The following is a 16,591-nucleotide window of genomic DNA, read 5'->3' on the forward strand; positions in this document are numbered from 1 at the left end:
GAATAAACAGCGAGACTGCAATGGAAGCAATAAAAGTGGTAAAAGAATTGCAACTCACCAATTAAAATGTCAGCTAGTGTCTAGTTCAACTTGTACCTAGTTGTACTTCTTCCCTGCCAGAATAAGAATTTCACTTGCAGGAATTTATACTCTCGTTTTTCAGTTGATGTGAACTGTTAGACCGACGGCTAAAAATGCGATTGTATGGAATGCGTTTTGCAATAAGTGGATAATTTCCTGCGCATAAGTCATATTTAGTGTATTGTTCACTGAAAAACGCTATGGAAAATTATTATTTAAGGAAAACTGACTGCCTAGTTTCCTGTCGATAAAACAAAAAACGGTAAAAGCCTTTTGTTTAAAAACCCACGGATAATTCTGACCAGCTAACGTTGACCAAATTTGGAAGACGTAGAGGGGTAACTAGTCTGTTTGGATGACGATATTTCTTTTTGATAAAATATAATACACCCAATATTTCCGGTTATCAAGAAATACAGTAAAAACACTGACAGTTTGATAAAAACGTAAACAAACTCTAGTCATCAACAGTGAGAAAATCGCAAATGTGCCTATCTAGTGTAGGAGTGATCTCTGAACAACACAGCGAAACAACGATTTAGAGAACACAATACATGAGTACATATCGCCTTGCTACTTCCTAAAAGACACGTGATCCGTACAAACAACCGAAATACTATACTACACGAATTTCGGTACTTAAAAATTTTGGTTTGGCCGGTAAAGGATAGTTCAATACACCGGGAGTTTCTGAAGTTTAACGCCCACAAAAGATATAGAGATTAGTGGCAATGCTTTGTACTAAGAGGGCTTTAATTTGTCCCTTGGTTCAGTTGTAAAACAAGCAGCTGAGCGATTCTCACGAGTCTAAAAACAACTTGAGCCTTTGTACTGTTTACTGTACACAGGTGTACACGGAACCGTTTTCTTCACATAATACCGATGAACATCTGATCAGCTGAAGTTAAATGTTTGATGAGAGTTAAGAATAAGGTACTATACTCGTCTTAGGACTCTCCTGGGGTCCGCACCTTCCCCTCTCCTAAGCCAACATTTTGCCCTAAGTGAGAAGTGTTAACGTTGGCTTAGGAAACCGTTGAATAGTGGAACGGCTCCTAGGAATGTGTTCTTTCAGTTTACAAAGTAAAACTGTTTAGGTTATATTATTGGCACTTTAAACACCTACATATGTACCTGAATACCAAATTAACTGTACGTAAACTGAAAAAAAAAATTAAAAACAGCCGCCAACACACCAGATGAGATGTAAAAAAAGATAGACAAGACCTCGTTAGAAATCTTTATTTTCATTTTACTTACAACTAAGAAAAAAAGAGTACACAAAAGTTTTCACGTGAAGTCTTAATTACCGAACCTTAAACTGAAAAGCGTGTAAAAAACAACTTGCAGAGGGGGAGGGGGGCACTGCGTTTCAGAAAAACCAAGCCACGAAAAAAAGAAACGTCCGCAGAAAATTGCGAAACCGCAGTTATACGCCGTGAATGCCAAATCTAAGACAAGTCTCATTGGCCGAATTTATACCAGAGACGAACTATCCGTCTAGACGGATTATCCGTCTCAGACGTATAATTCGTCCCTGGTATAAATCCGGTGCTAAGACGAATTATGGAGCAAAATTCGTCTGACGCTGATTAGTCTGTTAGCACGTCTTGAAAACGTGCTAACAGACGGATAATTCGTCTAAGACGAATTTCTCTAAATTCATATCTAGACGGAACGTAGACGGTTTTTTGACGAAGTTTCCACATGAGAGGGGCTGGTTTCTATATTCTCGCAATTTCCTGTTTCCGGCTTAAAATAACTTGACAAATTATGGAGCAAAATTCGTCTTCGGATTTATACTTAGACGAACTATCCGTCTGAAGGATAATCCGTCTAGACGAATAACTCGTCTCTAGTATAAAATTCGGCCATTCACAAATACTTTTTCAGTTTTCCACGAACTTATGAAGGTCCTTGTCAATATAGAAATTGCACCATTAACCCGACGAATCTTTCACTATTTCTTCTTCTTTTTTAAAAGAAGAAGAAACGTTCCTCCGAAAACAAACAAACAAAAGAATACAAAAACAACAACAACTGCTGAGGGTAATAACGCTAAAAGTCGCAAAGTTCTAGATCTAATGCCCCCGTCCCCCCCTCCCAGAACTTCTCCCTTTACAGCTAATTTGTTTTAATTTTTTTTAGAATAAAAGAGCTTCTAATTACTTGTTCTGCTGGTATGTCTCTCTCACACACGAATCACCAAAGGAGAGCTTGGTGGCTTAGAATTTTGCACAAGCCAACCGATTTCACGCATAAACATTTGACAATTAAATATGACCTTGTGGGTGAGAAACCCGCTACAAAGCGTAGCCAAAACAACCAAGTAGATTGAAAGGAGTAGAAAAAATACACCGCCTCACATGACAGCCCATATTTTCCGAGAGTTCCCAAACGGAAAGGCGTTAATCATTTGATTTTCCAACCGAAATCTACGGTTTCTCCATTTAAATTCAGTAATAATGAGTGCCCCTGTTCACATTTTACAATTTCGTGACCTGCTACGGAAGATAAAACCACCTTACACAGCTTGATTAACAGAAACACAAAACTCATGAAGTATAAGCATCTCACAGAAAGGAATTGCTGTGAGTGATCATTTGCGTGGTCACACCTACCAAATTCACCAGTGACTGTTCAAACGTTTATGATAAGAAACTTGTAGAGCGTAATAAAATTAACACAGAAAAATGCCGCTCAGTGGTTGTCAGCAGCTTTCCCTTGAAAGATAACAACTTAGGACCCACAGAAACGTTAAAATCTAACTACGTTACATCTGGCGAATTTTGTAAAGCACATAAAAAAACCCTTTCTGAGCCCTCTCCTAAAAGTCCAAGGGGAAAAGAAGCCACCCTGTTGGCTAAATGAGAATTTATAATATGATATCGTGTCGTTTATACAAAATGAAGAACTCTTTCAATTAGTGCCCAAACTCCCTGTCTGGGAGGAGGACTGGTGCAAGTAGTGTCCACAGATACAGAGCGAGGCAGGCCCAACTGGAGCTGACTTTGACCCACACTGTTGCCCAGTTGCTAGTCAGGGTAGTGAAGTCAGAACCCTGTGGACTATTAAAAACAAAAAAAAGGTAAAACGTTAGGCCTCTCGAATCCCTCCCTAAGTTTCTGTTTAACGTGATAACTTACTGGCTCACCTAAGGGCACACGTGACTTTGTTATAGTACTTTATTACATGTAATTTGACTCACTCCATTTTTTTAAGTTAACCATCGGTGAGTGTAAATAAAGTGTCAAGTCGCTTCTAACACTTTTAAGCCTCTCACTGAAACTAAGTTTGCATGCAATCGTTATTTTACTTCAATGTCCACAGGAAATGTTTGTTGTTCTTCTTTTTTCTTAACCACGGTTTTAAAGTGTACATCAGGGCGCAGTTGTTCGAAGGCCGAATAGCACTAACCCAGGGTTAAATTTAACCTGGGTTTCTTTTTCGTTTGTTCAAAAGCATTTTCCCGGATTATTTTCTGCATTCTTTTTAGGCCATCCAATCATTAAACTGTAGACAAAAATAATAACACTGATTTTGTTCTTAAGCCTTGATATCTGAATTCAAATTTTGCACTAACCCTGGCTTATCTTAACCCTTCTTTGAACAACCCGGCCCAGAGGTTAACACGGCGAATTAGAACGGAATTACGCAAAGAAAAAACTTTTTTTTTTTCATTTCTCAGTAAAAGATCTCATTAACTTTGGTAAAAGCAGTAAGGATACGGGACCTACATAGGTCCCGTAAATTTACGTGCTATTTTTCCCGTAAAAAAAGTTTTATGCAACACCCGCAATTTCTGTTGCATAAAAGACACTTAGGTGAACACTTACGAGAATCGTAAGAGCAGCCACTTAAGTGAAATCCCTAAGTGGACCACTTAAGTAATTTAATGCAACTCACTTAAGTTACGAGTACACGTACGTATACCCGTAATTGTTACGGGCGTTTTACGCAACCGAGCCCCGGTACGGACCTCAAAACCGGATGATAAAAGGTATAAACTCATTAATAGTTAATGCAAAGAAAACGTAGAGATTTTGAACTGTACACTCACCTATACCAGTTTGTGAGGGTCATCATGATGTAAAGAGAAGCCAAGAAGAAAGTGATATGAAAAAAACTGTAGTTGTAAGTGACAGCTGTTGACTCGTCGTCATAAACTTGCTGAAATCGGGGCTTGTTTTCGTCGTTGTTAACACTTCCACTTTCTGCGTCTAGATAACAAGAAACATTATGAGCTTTAAAAAACGGCGAATTTATCAACAGAACAGGGAGACACACTCTAGGACAGCCTAGGAGTACACCTCTTACAGTTATATAAAATGTTTTGCGACACATTTTCACGATTTTGCGTAAAGTAATATTCTAAATATCTTTATTCTTGCGAAATGGCACCAACAATACAACATCGCCTATTTCCAAAGTCCGGTCATAAGAGTTGTGACGAAATTAAGGCTGCCTGTAAATGTACTTCCTGGAACGTGGTTAAAGATAATGGCAACCACTTTTTCACAGCAACATGATTTTTTTAAAATTGAAATCATAAATAGATTCTGCTCAGCTTATGACAAAAATCGACACGATTATTGCCAAACATTTTTAGTGGAGCTCCACGCGCGCGCGGAGCGCGCGCGAGCGGAGCCCCATTGAGCCCAATAATTAGGAAAATTTGGTTATCTGTCCATCCGAGAAATGTTGGTAGTCATGTGACCGTACGACCGTCCGTCGCCACCACAGGGTAACCATTGTGAAATTTTACACTTTCTAGCTAGTGTGAGAGCCTGCAACCTGATATGAAGTCATCCGCTGACAAGTTACCAGTTTTTCAAGTGATCGCAGGCTTAACTCCTAGTGGATTCTTTGCAACGGTTATAAGTTTATTGCTTGAAGTAAATTATAAATTTCTCAACGGTACGGGAGCTTTAGCCTTGGCTGATCCCATATATTAATGAACCAAGTACACACCTTGCGTATAATCTGGCAAAAGTGTCTCCTACAAATAAAAGATAAGAAACCTTTCATTTACGAACCATACTAGAAATACGTCTATCGCAGAACTTTGCAAAGCTTGGGGGTGGGTGGCCCATATAACTTGAAGAAACAACAAATTATTAACATAGTCATATAAATGAAAAATAATCAATTAATAAAAATAAAAATGGTTATTACTTTACAAATAACAATAAATTTATAAAATCATAAGTCACTGTAAAAATTATTATTACAAACATTCAAACCTCCAAAAGTATATCCTCGCTTACATTTTTTACCCTTTTGAGCATAAATACAGACCATCGCACAAATACTAAATGTCTGAAAATTTGAGCCATTACTTTTACAAGCAAACAATTTACAAAGAACGCATGGCTCGTTTACACTTTTGGCACTCCAAAATTACTGTATGAAGATAGTATTTAAAGCTAATAACTTTCTTACTTAATATTGCTTGCAAAACGCTGCATAAATTTTTGAAAAACAAAATTAACTTAAAAATGCGTAGATTATAGTAGAATCTCAGTGGAATTCTGATTTTTTTGGACCACGTGAGAATTGGTTTGAATTATTGTAAGGTTTGAAAAATCGGGCTAAAATTGCAGTGTTTGACTGGTTAGGGGAAGTTAGGTTTTGTTCGAGTTTCGGTTTTTTTTTCCCATAAACTTTTAAGGGATAGCTTGAAGTTAGCAATATTGATAAGCACGTTAGATAAAGGTCAGAGCTTAAAAACATGAGGGAAAGAGGCTTTTCTTGTTGGCACCAGCATGTGCAATGTATTTCAGGAGTCGAAGGCATGCACTTATTCAAGTACAGTAGATACAAACCTCCATGCTACCACTGGCTGTGAGACGATTAGAGCTGGTTGTTCTGATGCTAAAAGAAAAAAAACGTTAGAGAAAGAAAGAGAAATACACATACAGTTGAACGGAAACCTTGGGGACAGAAGAAAGTGGCTATTGTGGGGAGGTAGGGGTGTAATATGACAATTTTTTTAGGGAGTACAACATGTTTATTGTGCCAAATTCATGCTTACAGTATCCGGTAATGATAATCCAATAATACACAATAATTATGAATCTAAATGTAGATGTAGATGTTATGTAGAGATAAAATACATAATAGAACTTAAATAAATACAATTGTTGCGATTAATCATCAACGCGCCAAACGGATCAAATGTCTTGACCATTTTTTACTTTACGTCAGTCGCTAAAAAACTGGCCGTTGTAGAAAGGACATTTTGGCAGTTGGGGACGAGCTTTAGTGGCTTTAAACAAGAGTCAACCTATGGACTGTCCGCCGGGACAAAGAAGACTAGCCGTTTCAGAGAGGTGGCCGTTGGTGCAGGTTCGATTGTAGTAAGAAACAAGATGCCAGTGTGAGTGGATTGAATAAAAAAATCACATACCAAGAGTAGACCACCATTACGAACATCAGAACTGCTGCTAAGATAGTGCGTCCATTGCCAAGGCCAGGGGAAAGATTGGAACTGGAAATCAAGGAGCCACTTGGGTTGCAGATCTGATCTGGAGATAACATAAGCAAAAGCAAACATCTAAACAAAAACATCTAACAAAAACTAGCCAACCATGCATTACTTCAAAGAGAGGGAAATCAAGACAAGGTTAGGACTATACTGTAGGTGCAATTGAACAACAAAATTAAAAAAAAAAAACGCGCTCAACTTAGACCAAGATGTTGCTTTAGTTTGCTCACCCAGAGTTCTGAGCTAGTCAGAAATTAAGCAATATTATTTTTCTTTAAAAAGTTACACCAACAAACTCTTTTCTTGCAGGAAGGCAACGCTTTTAAGTGAAAACACCAAATAAACCAAAGGTTTGTTCTAGATTATCATACAATACTTTTCCCTTCCCCTGGGTTATGCAGCCACTAAACATGTTGCAAGCAGTGCTAATGCACTTAAAAGGATGCTATATACCTTAAAGCAACTTTTGCTTAGACAATATACCTGTAGTAGATTTATTCCATCAGAATTCCACCAGAAAATGACCAAAAAAAGTCGAAGAAAACAATAAATCCGTGAAGATGGTTGGGGAAAAGCAAAATCCCTTTTTCTCACAATGGTGAAATTGATTATTTGCAGGGCATATGACCAATACGTAGAAAAGAAGATTTGTGTGGTCCCAAACCCCCCCCCCCCCCCCCCCCACACACACACACACACACACACACACACACACACACACACACACACAGAAGGGGTTTTTGCTCAGGCCCCCCACCTCTCTGGAAATTCCAGTCAAGCTTCGCACATCTACTTAAAGTTTTGGGTCCTTTGAGAACACCCCACCCCCCCTCAGGAATTTCCAATTCCTTCTGTGGAGGGAGTACGCATAATTATTTTCTGGAACTACACCTTGAATATCTATTAGCATGACTAAAGGCATCAGCCTTAACTGTTTGAGTAACATGACAAATCTACACTGTCACCCTTACATACCTGGTTCATTTGACATGCCTGACCAAGTCAAGTACATTGTGTACAAAGTGATAACTGCAGCCTGTAACAGGCCAGAACTTGGTTGACCTTATGAATCAAAAGCAAATTTAAAATTAATATGCTTATTACTATAACTTGGCTTGAAAATTGCAGAATCTTTTTTAGTTTTTTGAGCATACCAAATTCCCATTGTGCATGCTAACGGTTTAGTGTGCCCTAGCAATATTAATAATAAGTACATGTAGGTTGAGTATGATTGTCCGAGTGAACGTAGTCCTGAATAGGACTGTTGCTGTTGACAGTGATTGACGTTTCGACAACCGGTGCAGTAGTCATCGTCAGAGTCAAAAGTCCTATTCAGAACTACATTCACTACGTTCACCCGGACGATCATGCTCAACCTAATTATGAAATGACTCCTTGGTCCAAACCTTTCACAATAATTAATGATACAAAAAGGAAAAAAAGGTATTAGCTCACAGCATCAGGTGAGTGAGCTGTCAGTGTATTGAGTTATGAAGTACTACACATGTGGCTAAATGTAATTTAGGCAAAGTTAACCTTGAAGCAATGCTGGTCAGCAGTTTTTCTAGCTACACTGGGGGTGGCCCAATGCCTCTAACAGGGTAGACTACGAGTAGTCCCCCATTTTTCCTCAGGGATAGTAGAGCGAGCGAAACGCGAGGGTGCGTGAAAATTACCCCACGCGAGAAAAGGCGACACGTGGCCGGGAGAGATAAAAATGAGGGACTACAGACAAAGCCCAAGCTTTTGACCCTTTACGGCCGACTGATTTTGGAGTGTGAAGTTCATATCCCCTTCCAAATCAATTAAGCGCATCCAATGGCACCCCTTCCCTTATTGAGCTGTCATTGCTATTGTCATCGGTAAACTGCGGGGGATGTTTATTGCAAGCAAAAGAAAACCCAGATACTAATTTTCTTCACTGCTGTTTCACGTGAAGAACTGGATAGTCTAGGCAACACACGACTTTTACTCATGCCAAAATGCTGCTTATTTCAATGAATTTTTTTCCTCTGACAGGTAGATTATGCTCTGGAGGAAAACGTTTTGACTGAACAAATGTGATTTTTGCTGCTTATTTCATACTGAGAGGTCGTGACACGCATATTAATTTTCTGCGGTTATTGTCTATGGTCGGCATGATTTGCCCTCTGATGCAAGAGCATTTTCTTTGACCTCTTTTGAAAAGTAAAGCTCTTCAATGTGGCTAAATAAGGGTTTTGGGTTGTCTAATTTCTCCGGCGATTGCCTCCTGGATCTGGATTTTCTTTGGCCATGAATGTGACGGTTTCCTGTAATGTTTTGTCACGCTGGGCCCAGCTCGTTAGCGTTTTTTTTTATAGCAGGACGGATAGTGATATCCAAATCTTGAAGAATGGATTGCAGCTTAAACTAAAACTACATTAACTATGGAGAACTGTGATGTGACTCAGTCATGACTGCTCATGAATTTTAACTGCCGCTTGTTTTTCTGGAGATAATGTGAGTCTTTGGACTGGAGCACCTAGTTCCTCCCTTGGTGATAACTTTTGAATTAGCTTAACAGCCTTGTGACTGTTCTGTTATTCCCAATTTGTGATCACGCAAGACCATGGTTTCGGTTCTCCACGCGAACCTCATCAGTTACCGGGTTGGCTTTCTGCTTAGTTGCCTCAACAAGAGCAACTCTAGTTATTTGTTCTGTAAATTGTGATTATGTCGAGTTTTGATAGCAGCTGGCGCGTTTTTGACAGATGCTGACAGATTTCCATGAAAGGGCCAATCAGAGTTTTGCGTTGTGAGAGCAGCGCATTAGTTCAAAAGCTTGGGCTTTGTCTGTAGTCCCTCATTTTTCTCTCTCCCCGCAGCGTGTCGCCTTTTCTCGCGTGGGGTGATTTTCACACGCGCTTGCGTTTCGCTCGCTCTACTATCCCTGAGGAAAAATGGGGGACTACTCGTAGTCTACTAACAGGGGCACCTTGTGACTTATATACGCAGTTGCTTGCTTGCAGTTCTTTGCAAAGTGTTGTTGCAATAGCTTGCTGTTTGCGTGCCATTTTGTGCTTTGGTTTTTTCCCATCCCTCCCTCCCTCTTGAGGTAAGTACTGGTCGGTAAGTATTCCACTGAATTGTTCAGTGTGACGGTGTCTGGTGGGGGCCGCTTGCAGGGTTGCCATGGATACCTCCTCTTCATGCTAGAGCATTGCCCAGCTCCACCAACTTTGTAGGCACCAACACCCAAGCTCATCTGTTGGGGACGAGTTTAAGTAGGTAGAAAAATTGGGGAACAATGATATCAGAGGTGTGCTAGAGTTACTAGAGGAACAGAGAGAAACCCTAATACTTCTTTTGAACCCTCAAAACCTCCCACATGCTTCATAGCTTGGGCGCTTTACATTTGTCAGAACTGACTGGCCAGACCATTCCCGTCATAATGAGAATTTCTTTTTTAATCAAAACTATCCAGCCACATTTGTCAAATTCTAAATAGTATGCATGAAGAAGATGGCTTTTCAACAAAAACTCTTAGAGAAAGCTTACTGCCGCAAAATGAATGGTTCAGCTGCTATGGTCTGGCCAGCCAGTACTGACTTTTGGAAAGTCCCCTAAGTATGATTGAAATTTGAAACTGACATTTGAAAGCCATAGCATGCAGGTCATAAAAAGCAGATTTATCGAGAAATAATTTTTATCACAAAATTACACAAACTCAACAGCTATCTGATATGACTTACATTCCTGCACTTTAGGATGTATTGCGACCATGGAAACAATAAAGCACAGCACCAGGTTTAAACTGATGAAAAACTTGTTGGTCTTGCATCCTGATGGCTAAAGAAATAAAAATTATTGAAAAACACAAGATAAGTAAAGACTGACCCTGTGCAACATCATCGTAAAAATTAGTAGTTACTGTATTTCCTTGTATAAGTGGCAGCCTGGGCATTCATTTAAAAGTTCTGCCAAAAGGAGGGGCACTTATGAGAAGGAGGATGCTTAACGAGGGGGGTCCAATTAAGATTTCCTGTCAACAAACTAAATAGAACTAAACAGAGAAAGAAAAACTAGACCATTATCCACGTCCAAACAGAAAATCAATAGAGTAAGTGTTTTTTGTGTTCTTAAAAGGTGGTTAGTACAGTAAAAACCTGCATATAAGAACCTTTATTGGGAGGTTAGGCTGAACAGGTTGTTATATTTTAGGGTAGGTTTTCACAATTCAGTTACAGTGTAATAGATACTTATTTTTCATAGGTTGTCTTAGTGTAACCATAGTGAGAAATATTGTACTTGTAATACATAATGGTTTATGGAAAACATATTTCTAGTGAAAATCCAAACAAACATAAATCAAAGAAAACATAATTATACACCATAACTTTTGTCAAATGTTTCTCACACAATTAAATGGAGAATTTTGACCATCACAATTGGAGTGATTTAAAGTATTTTTCTTTCCCAGGCTGAACAGGTTTTTATTTTTCGGGGGTATTTAAATACCAAATTTCAGCCTGTAGGTTCTTGAAATCACTACGTTCTTATATGGCATTACTTTGAGCCCACAGACATTTAGGTTAGAGTACAGGTCACTGTGCTGTGGAAAAAATAATACTAACAGTGTCTTTCAGCCCAAATCACAATCTTAAATAGAGTTTTAGTGGCCTGTGTTTTGTTTGTGACTGCCACTCAGAAAGATACAACTTACTTCAGTGTAAAACAGGAAAAAGCACACAACAGCAGCAATGGAAAGGATATAAATTCCACTTGTGACTATCACAAGAGCTGAAATCAAAGTCAGCATTTTGATTAATTATTTTGTTCAGCTTTAAAAAAGTGAACTATTACAAGGCTAAAAATATATATTTCAAGAAAGAAAAATCAAAAGGTTTTTGACACTAGGACCTAGGTTAAAAGATTTCACCTGAATTTAGTTTTGAACTACATGTATAACACATTCATGGGGTGATCTTTATGGTGTATTTGTATAAAAGATACTCATCTTGAGAGAGAAATATTATTTTATGAACGACATGGGGTGATTTTGAAGGACATGTAGTTGAGTAAAAAAAAGCAAGCTTGACTAATAAAACAAAACATGCTAAGTTCATCCTTAGCTACATCCCTGACACCCCTTAAATAGAATTTATTATATATAATGGTGATCTGTATGGTATATTTGTCTGAAAGCCACTCTTTTGTGCAAGAGAAAATAATATAACTTGATATTTACCAAACTAGTGAATAGCAACTTTTGCGCATTTTGATTGGCTATCGTAATTTAGAATAACCTTGGCTATTCACTGTTTTGTGACCAGAGCCAAGACGGCATCTTGATTCAAGACATTTTCGAAGACAAAAATATGTTCAATAAATGACGCAGTTGTACAAACAAATAGTAAGAAAGTGACAAGCTTTGGCTTGTCAGTGTTTACTGGTAGGTAGAAAATTATTTTCATGCTGAATTTGCAACAAAATTGTAAAAATGCACTTTAATACAAAATCCTTGAAATGTTTGTGAATTGTAAACAAGGTTCCTCCTAAGTGACGTTTTAAATTTACAAAAAGTTACTTTTTTCATTAAATTTTTATCCAACTGATTTGGTGAATACTTAAACAACTCTCCCCCTCAGTGTTGGTGACAGCCCTAGATATATACCTCTATTCACCTCCCCTTGGGGGGATAGTTGAATATTATTTTAATGACCATTATAGATGTACCTACCCCAGTACCACCTTTTGTTTCCTGTTGTCTCATACTTCTCAACCCTACAGTACAACAATTCAAACCAGCTTCAAAATTTTAAACATTTCATATTAATTTGGAAAAACCACTTTGGCTCATCAAAGGTACAGAAATGCAATGTGGCTAGAAAACTGCATTATAAACAGGATTTTGTGTACATGCAAATGCAATTCAGTTCAGTTCAGTTTATTTCCCCCAATATTTTGACTAATGCTAGGTTACAGACTTTATAGAATTACGTTTACAGGAAAAATGTTGAGCACTATGAAATTAATATGAAACTCTGAGTAGGATGGCCAACTGAATCAGTAGGTTTTCTTGTTGGCCACCATAATACCAATTATGTTTAAAATAAAATTAATACAGGCAATGAATTTTTTTAGGTTTTTCACCTGTTCGATTGTGGCCATTACTTAAGTAGTGCCGAAAGACGACAAAGCACTTTCAAAAAATAATGTGACCAGCCACCATCATGACATTATATGCAGGACAACCGTTTTTACTTATCGCTAGGTTTATTGAATAAATTATTTTAATTTAGGTATTTGGAACCTACCATGATTCACTCCAGTTGTAAGCAAAGTCAATAAGTAGAATTAACTGCAGTAGTATAAACAGATATCCACCAATCATACCAATGTACATCCATGCTGGAAAGATTAATAATAATAATAATCATCATCATCGTCATCATCATCATCATCATCATCATCTTTATTGCCAAAAGATAAAGGTACATATCTTTTGTTACATTCTAGTTGCCTATACACTCAATAAAAATCTACCCTAAAAATCAAACTAGTTAAACTACAAATGGATGATAGAATACTAGGTAGAAACTACCTTATCCTGCGTTTAAAAATCAGTCTATTTACATAAGATGTCATAAATCGTTCAGTATTAACCTTGGGGAGGGCACACTGTTTTTTATGCAGATTATATAGAACAGAACACAAGTTTAACATATTCACTAAAACACAACATTTTTCTGATATCCTATGCTTACAGTACGACAGATAAATAAACTACCTTGTATACAACTCATCCTAAGAAGGTAATTTCAATGACAACACTGACAAATTATTACTGATGCCCATTTTTTAACTAGCCTGCACCAAAGACCCAAATAAACCTCTGGTTAAGTCCATTGAAATCCTTGTTTTGAGTTCCCACCTGTGTACCAGGATTTGAGTGCATTGCATTATTGCAGGGGTGGATCCAGGATTTTTCCTAAGTGGGGATGCACCACAAAGGAACTACCATTTTAACTACCATTTTTATGGTGTTAAACATAAATTCCTCAACTTCGTCTCATGTGTTACTTCAACACCACTGTACCATAATTTTTTTTTCTGTAGAATACCAGTTGTATTAAAAAGCTGCAGGTCATCTCAGGGAAGGGGGGGTGTGCACCCCCCCCCCCTTCCCTAGACCTGCCCCTGTATTGCCTAATTAAAAATGCTACGGTCAATTTTGCCAGGTTGAAGGAAAAAATCCATTAAGGGCCCAGCACAATGATCGATATTGGTGCTGCTTCCACACCTTACTAACCGGGGTTTGATATTTTCACTTGAATATTTATCATTGACATACCTGTGCCAAAGGTTCCTCTTGGGATATAAAATGCCCCCACAAGAATACCAATGAAGATTGCTATCTTCACAAACCAAAATCTGCAAAGAAAACAAAATAGGTAAAACTACAACTGCCACATAAAAACAGGATCACCTAAAAACAGTACAAGATTCTACCAAAAGTAGCAAGATTTTTTTCCCGCCATTATAGTAATAATAAAAACAATTAAAAGAATGGTAAATATTTGAGCAATATGAAACAAAAACAAGTGTCTCGAATGGTCTGCTCTGCCATTTTGATTTCTACTTTTTCATGTGCATTACCTTGCAATCCTTACAAGGACCTGTGGCAAAACACAAATGGAGGACTAGTAGTTACCCAGTACATTGTAGGAGCGAGCAAAATGCATCTCCTTTAGATTTTTTCCAAAATTAACCAACACTACATTTTGCCCTAACCATAGCAGGATTAGCTCAGTTGCTAGAGTGCTTGACTGCAGAGCGGAAGGTCGTGGGTTTGATTCCTGGGGCCGGACCAATACTTAGGGTCTTAAAATAACTGAGAAATGAAGGGTACTCCCTTTGCATTGCAAGCGGCTAGACCTTTGCGTGGCTAGGATGACACAAAAATAGTGTCCCCAATTAGTACTTTCGTGCTAAATACCTTGACACTAAAATAAATTGCATTTTCTTTTCTTACAAAAGAAAGAGCTGTATAATTAATTTGAAATGAACTCACCCATTCTGGAACTTTGCTCTTGGGTCATGGCTGCTGCTAACTTTGAACATCATGACTGCCATTAACAAGAAAAATGCAGCCATAGCAAAGCAGACACGATACACAGCTAAGTAGCCCACAAGGCTGTTGCAGTTCTCAGGAACATGCTCGCAAAATTGAGGTATCTTTTCCAACTTGTCTGTGATCCCTGGAGCAAGCATTACAGCAGACAAGATAGTTCCCATTAACAGGAAAATGGTATAGACAATTCTTGAAGCTGTTGAGTTTTTGCAGGAGGGACAACGAGCACAGCAGCAGAAACATGCTGATGATCCACAGCAACAGGCAGCCTTTGTGGAGAAACAAAGGGTATATTACTGTTAATCATACTATTAATGGTCATTAATGGTTGACACTACAGCTGTCTGATCATCCAGATGAACGTAGTCCTGAATACGACTGTTGTTGACAGTGACTGATGTTTCGACAACCTAACTGGTAGTCATCTTTATAGTAAAATTGAGTTGTATCGCGTCAGTTGATGGTATTTAACTCTGCTTATTGATCTGATTGGTAAATTAAGTTGTGAAGGAAGTCACAAAGTCACTTTGACTCAAACCACTCTTCAACTGTGGGATATAATAGACCGATCGAAACACACCAATGACATTACGAGGCTTCATAGCCAAAAACATCATGGGTTAGATGACAATAACATTGACTTAAAACTACGACTTAAAACGGGATGTAAAGTAGTGGCGATTTTGCTGCCATCTCATCGTAATTGCATGACATATTTTAGTCCTACAGAAGCGAAAATAATAATTCTTCACGAGATTAAACTAAAGCTCTTTACACAGAAATCTCATTTGGTTTTGATGTTAAAATGATGCCTACAGAATATATACAGGAATTTAGATCAGTTAGTGCTTGGAATGTTTCTTTTGTGCACAGTTTGCATGCCAGCTTACAAAGTGGCAGAACTAATTAACCACTGGCTGGACCAGGGGCCTTCAAACGGAACGGTCTTTATCTACAATGAGGGATTTTTGGCAAAGCTCAGAAGCTGTCGTTTTGTCACAATTTAGTTAAATGTTACGGCAACTTACAGGACAAATTTCAGTTCACTACTCTTCTTCTAAGATAAGCAATACTCATTTGTCTTTTTCATCTGGACCAAGGACCACTTACTGTACAGTGATGCTGAGTAAGCTTTGCTTAAAAAACATTGCTTGTTAAGAGTTCCATGTACGTATGTAACCCCATACATTTATTATGCAGGCAGCAATTTCATAGTTTTTCTCACAAATAGTTTAACATGAATAGAGTCGAAACATGTATGCATAATAAACGTATGGAGTTATACGGAAACCTTACCCATTGCTTTAATGCGTTGTTTAATATAAGCTTTCAAAAGACAAATGTTGAAGCTTTTACGCTTTTGAGTGTGTAAAACTCACTTCACCGACTAAAAATCTTGAATAAAACTCGTACCCACTCGCCAACCATGAAGTAATCTCTATATAAGCTTAAGTGCTACCCTAATCGGATAAGTTTGCAGCATAATAATTTTCAATTCCAACATGGCGGATGACACTCACCACAGGAGCCAACGAACTTGCACACGAAGCGCAGGATGAAATGGCTGCACAACTTCCCAGAGCACCTAACACTGTCCCCATCTCGCGTTTGTAAAAGAAAATTCCGCTTTAAGCACAAGATTGCTGTTTAAAAGTACAATAAAGTCACAATCGCCTTCTCGTGTAGGCTATTTTTGAATGACGTCATGTAGGTGGAGCAGCGAAAGGCACTATGGGTCATATGCTGATCGTACTCAAGACGACATCAACATGACACCGAAAGAACTCAAAACAGAGCGGGATTGTAGCCATAGATAGCTGTTTCGCCCTCTTTGTTGTTTCGCCATACTGACGAGCCCCAAAGAGGGCGAAACAGCTGTCTATGGCTACAATCCCGCTCTGTTTTGAGTTCTTTCAGTGTCGTGTTGA

The 16,591-nt window shown here is 38.3% G+C and overlaps 1 protein-coding gene across 1 annotated transcript; it reads right to left on the reverse strand.

Annotated features, from left to right (window-relative positions):
- Positions 1 to 1,679: 1,679 nt before the first annotated feature.
- LOC140946042 (probable serine incorporator) lies at positions 1,680 to 16,366 on the reverse strand. The gene is made up of 13 exons (XM_073395110.1): positions 16,184 to 16,366; positions 14,604 to 14,932; positions 13,884 to 13,963; positions 12,847 to 12,940; positions 12,270 to 12,313; positions 11,253 to 11,329; positions 10,282 to 10,378; positions 7,544 to 7,630; positions 6,491 to 6,608; positions 5,907 to 5,955; positions 5,053 to 5,080; positions 4,142 to 4,301; positions 1,680 to 3,149 (listed from the first exon to the last, which is right to left on the reverse strand). The coding sequence occupies exons 1-13, from the start codon at positions 16,262 to 16,264 to the stop codon at positions 3,005 to 3,007; spliced, it is 1,389 nt and encodes a 462-aa protein (XP_073251211.1). The 5' UTR covers positions 16,265 to 16,366; the 3' UTR covers positions 1,680 to 3,004.
- Between the last annotated feature and the right edge of the window lie 225 nt (positions 16,367 to 16,591).

Source organism: Porites lutea, chromosome 8 (genome assembly GCF_958299795.1).
Source record: "Porites lutea chromosome 8, jaPorLute2.1, whole genome shotgun sequence".
Taxonomy (NCBI): domain Eukaryota; kingdom Metazoa; phylum Cnidaria; class Anthozoa; order Scleractinia; family Poritidae; genus Porites; species Porites lutea.

What these genes read in the sequence shown, in the direction of transcription:
- LOC140946042 (XM_073395110.1), bottom strand. Translation starts at nt 16,264, where the DNA reads ATGGGGACAGTGTTAGGTGCTCTGGGAAGTTGTGCAGCCATTTCATCC. An exon ending in AAGAGGAACCTTTGGCACAG is followed by an intron (nt 12,941 to 13,883) that starts GTATGTCAATGA and finishes TAATCTTTCCAG; the next exon opens with CATGGATGTACATTGGTATG. An exon ending in AAACAAAAGGTGGTACTGGG is followed by an intron (nt 11,330 to 12,269) that starts GTAGGTACATCT and finishes CTTTGATTTCAG; the next exon opens with CTCTTGTGATAGTCACAAGT.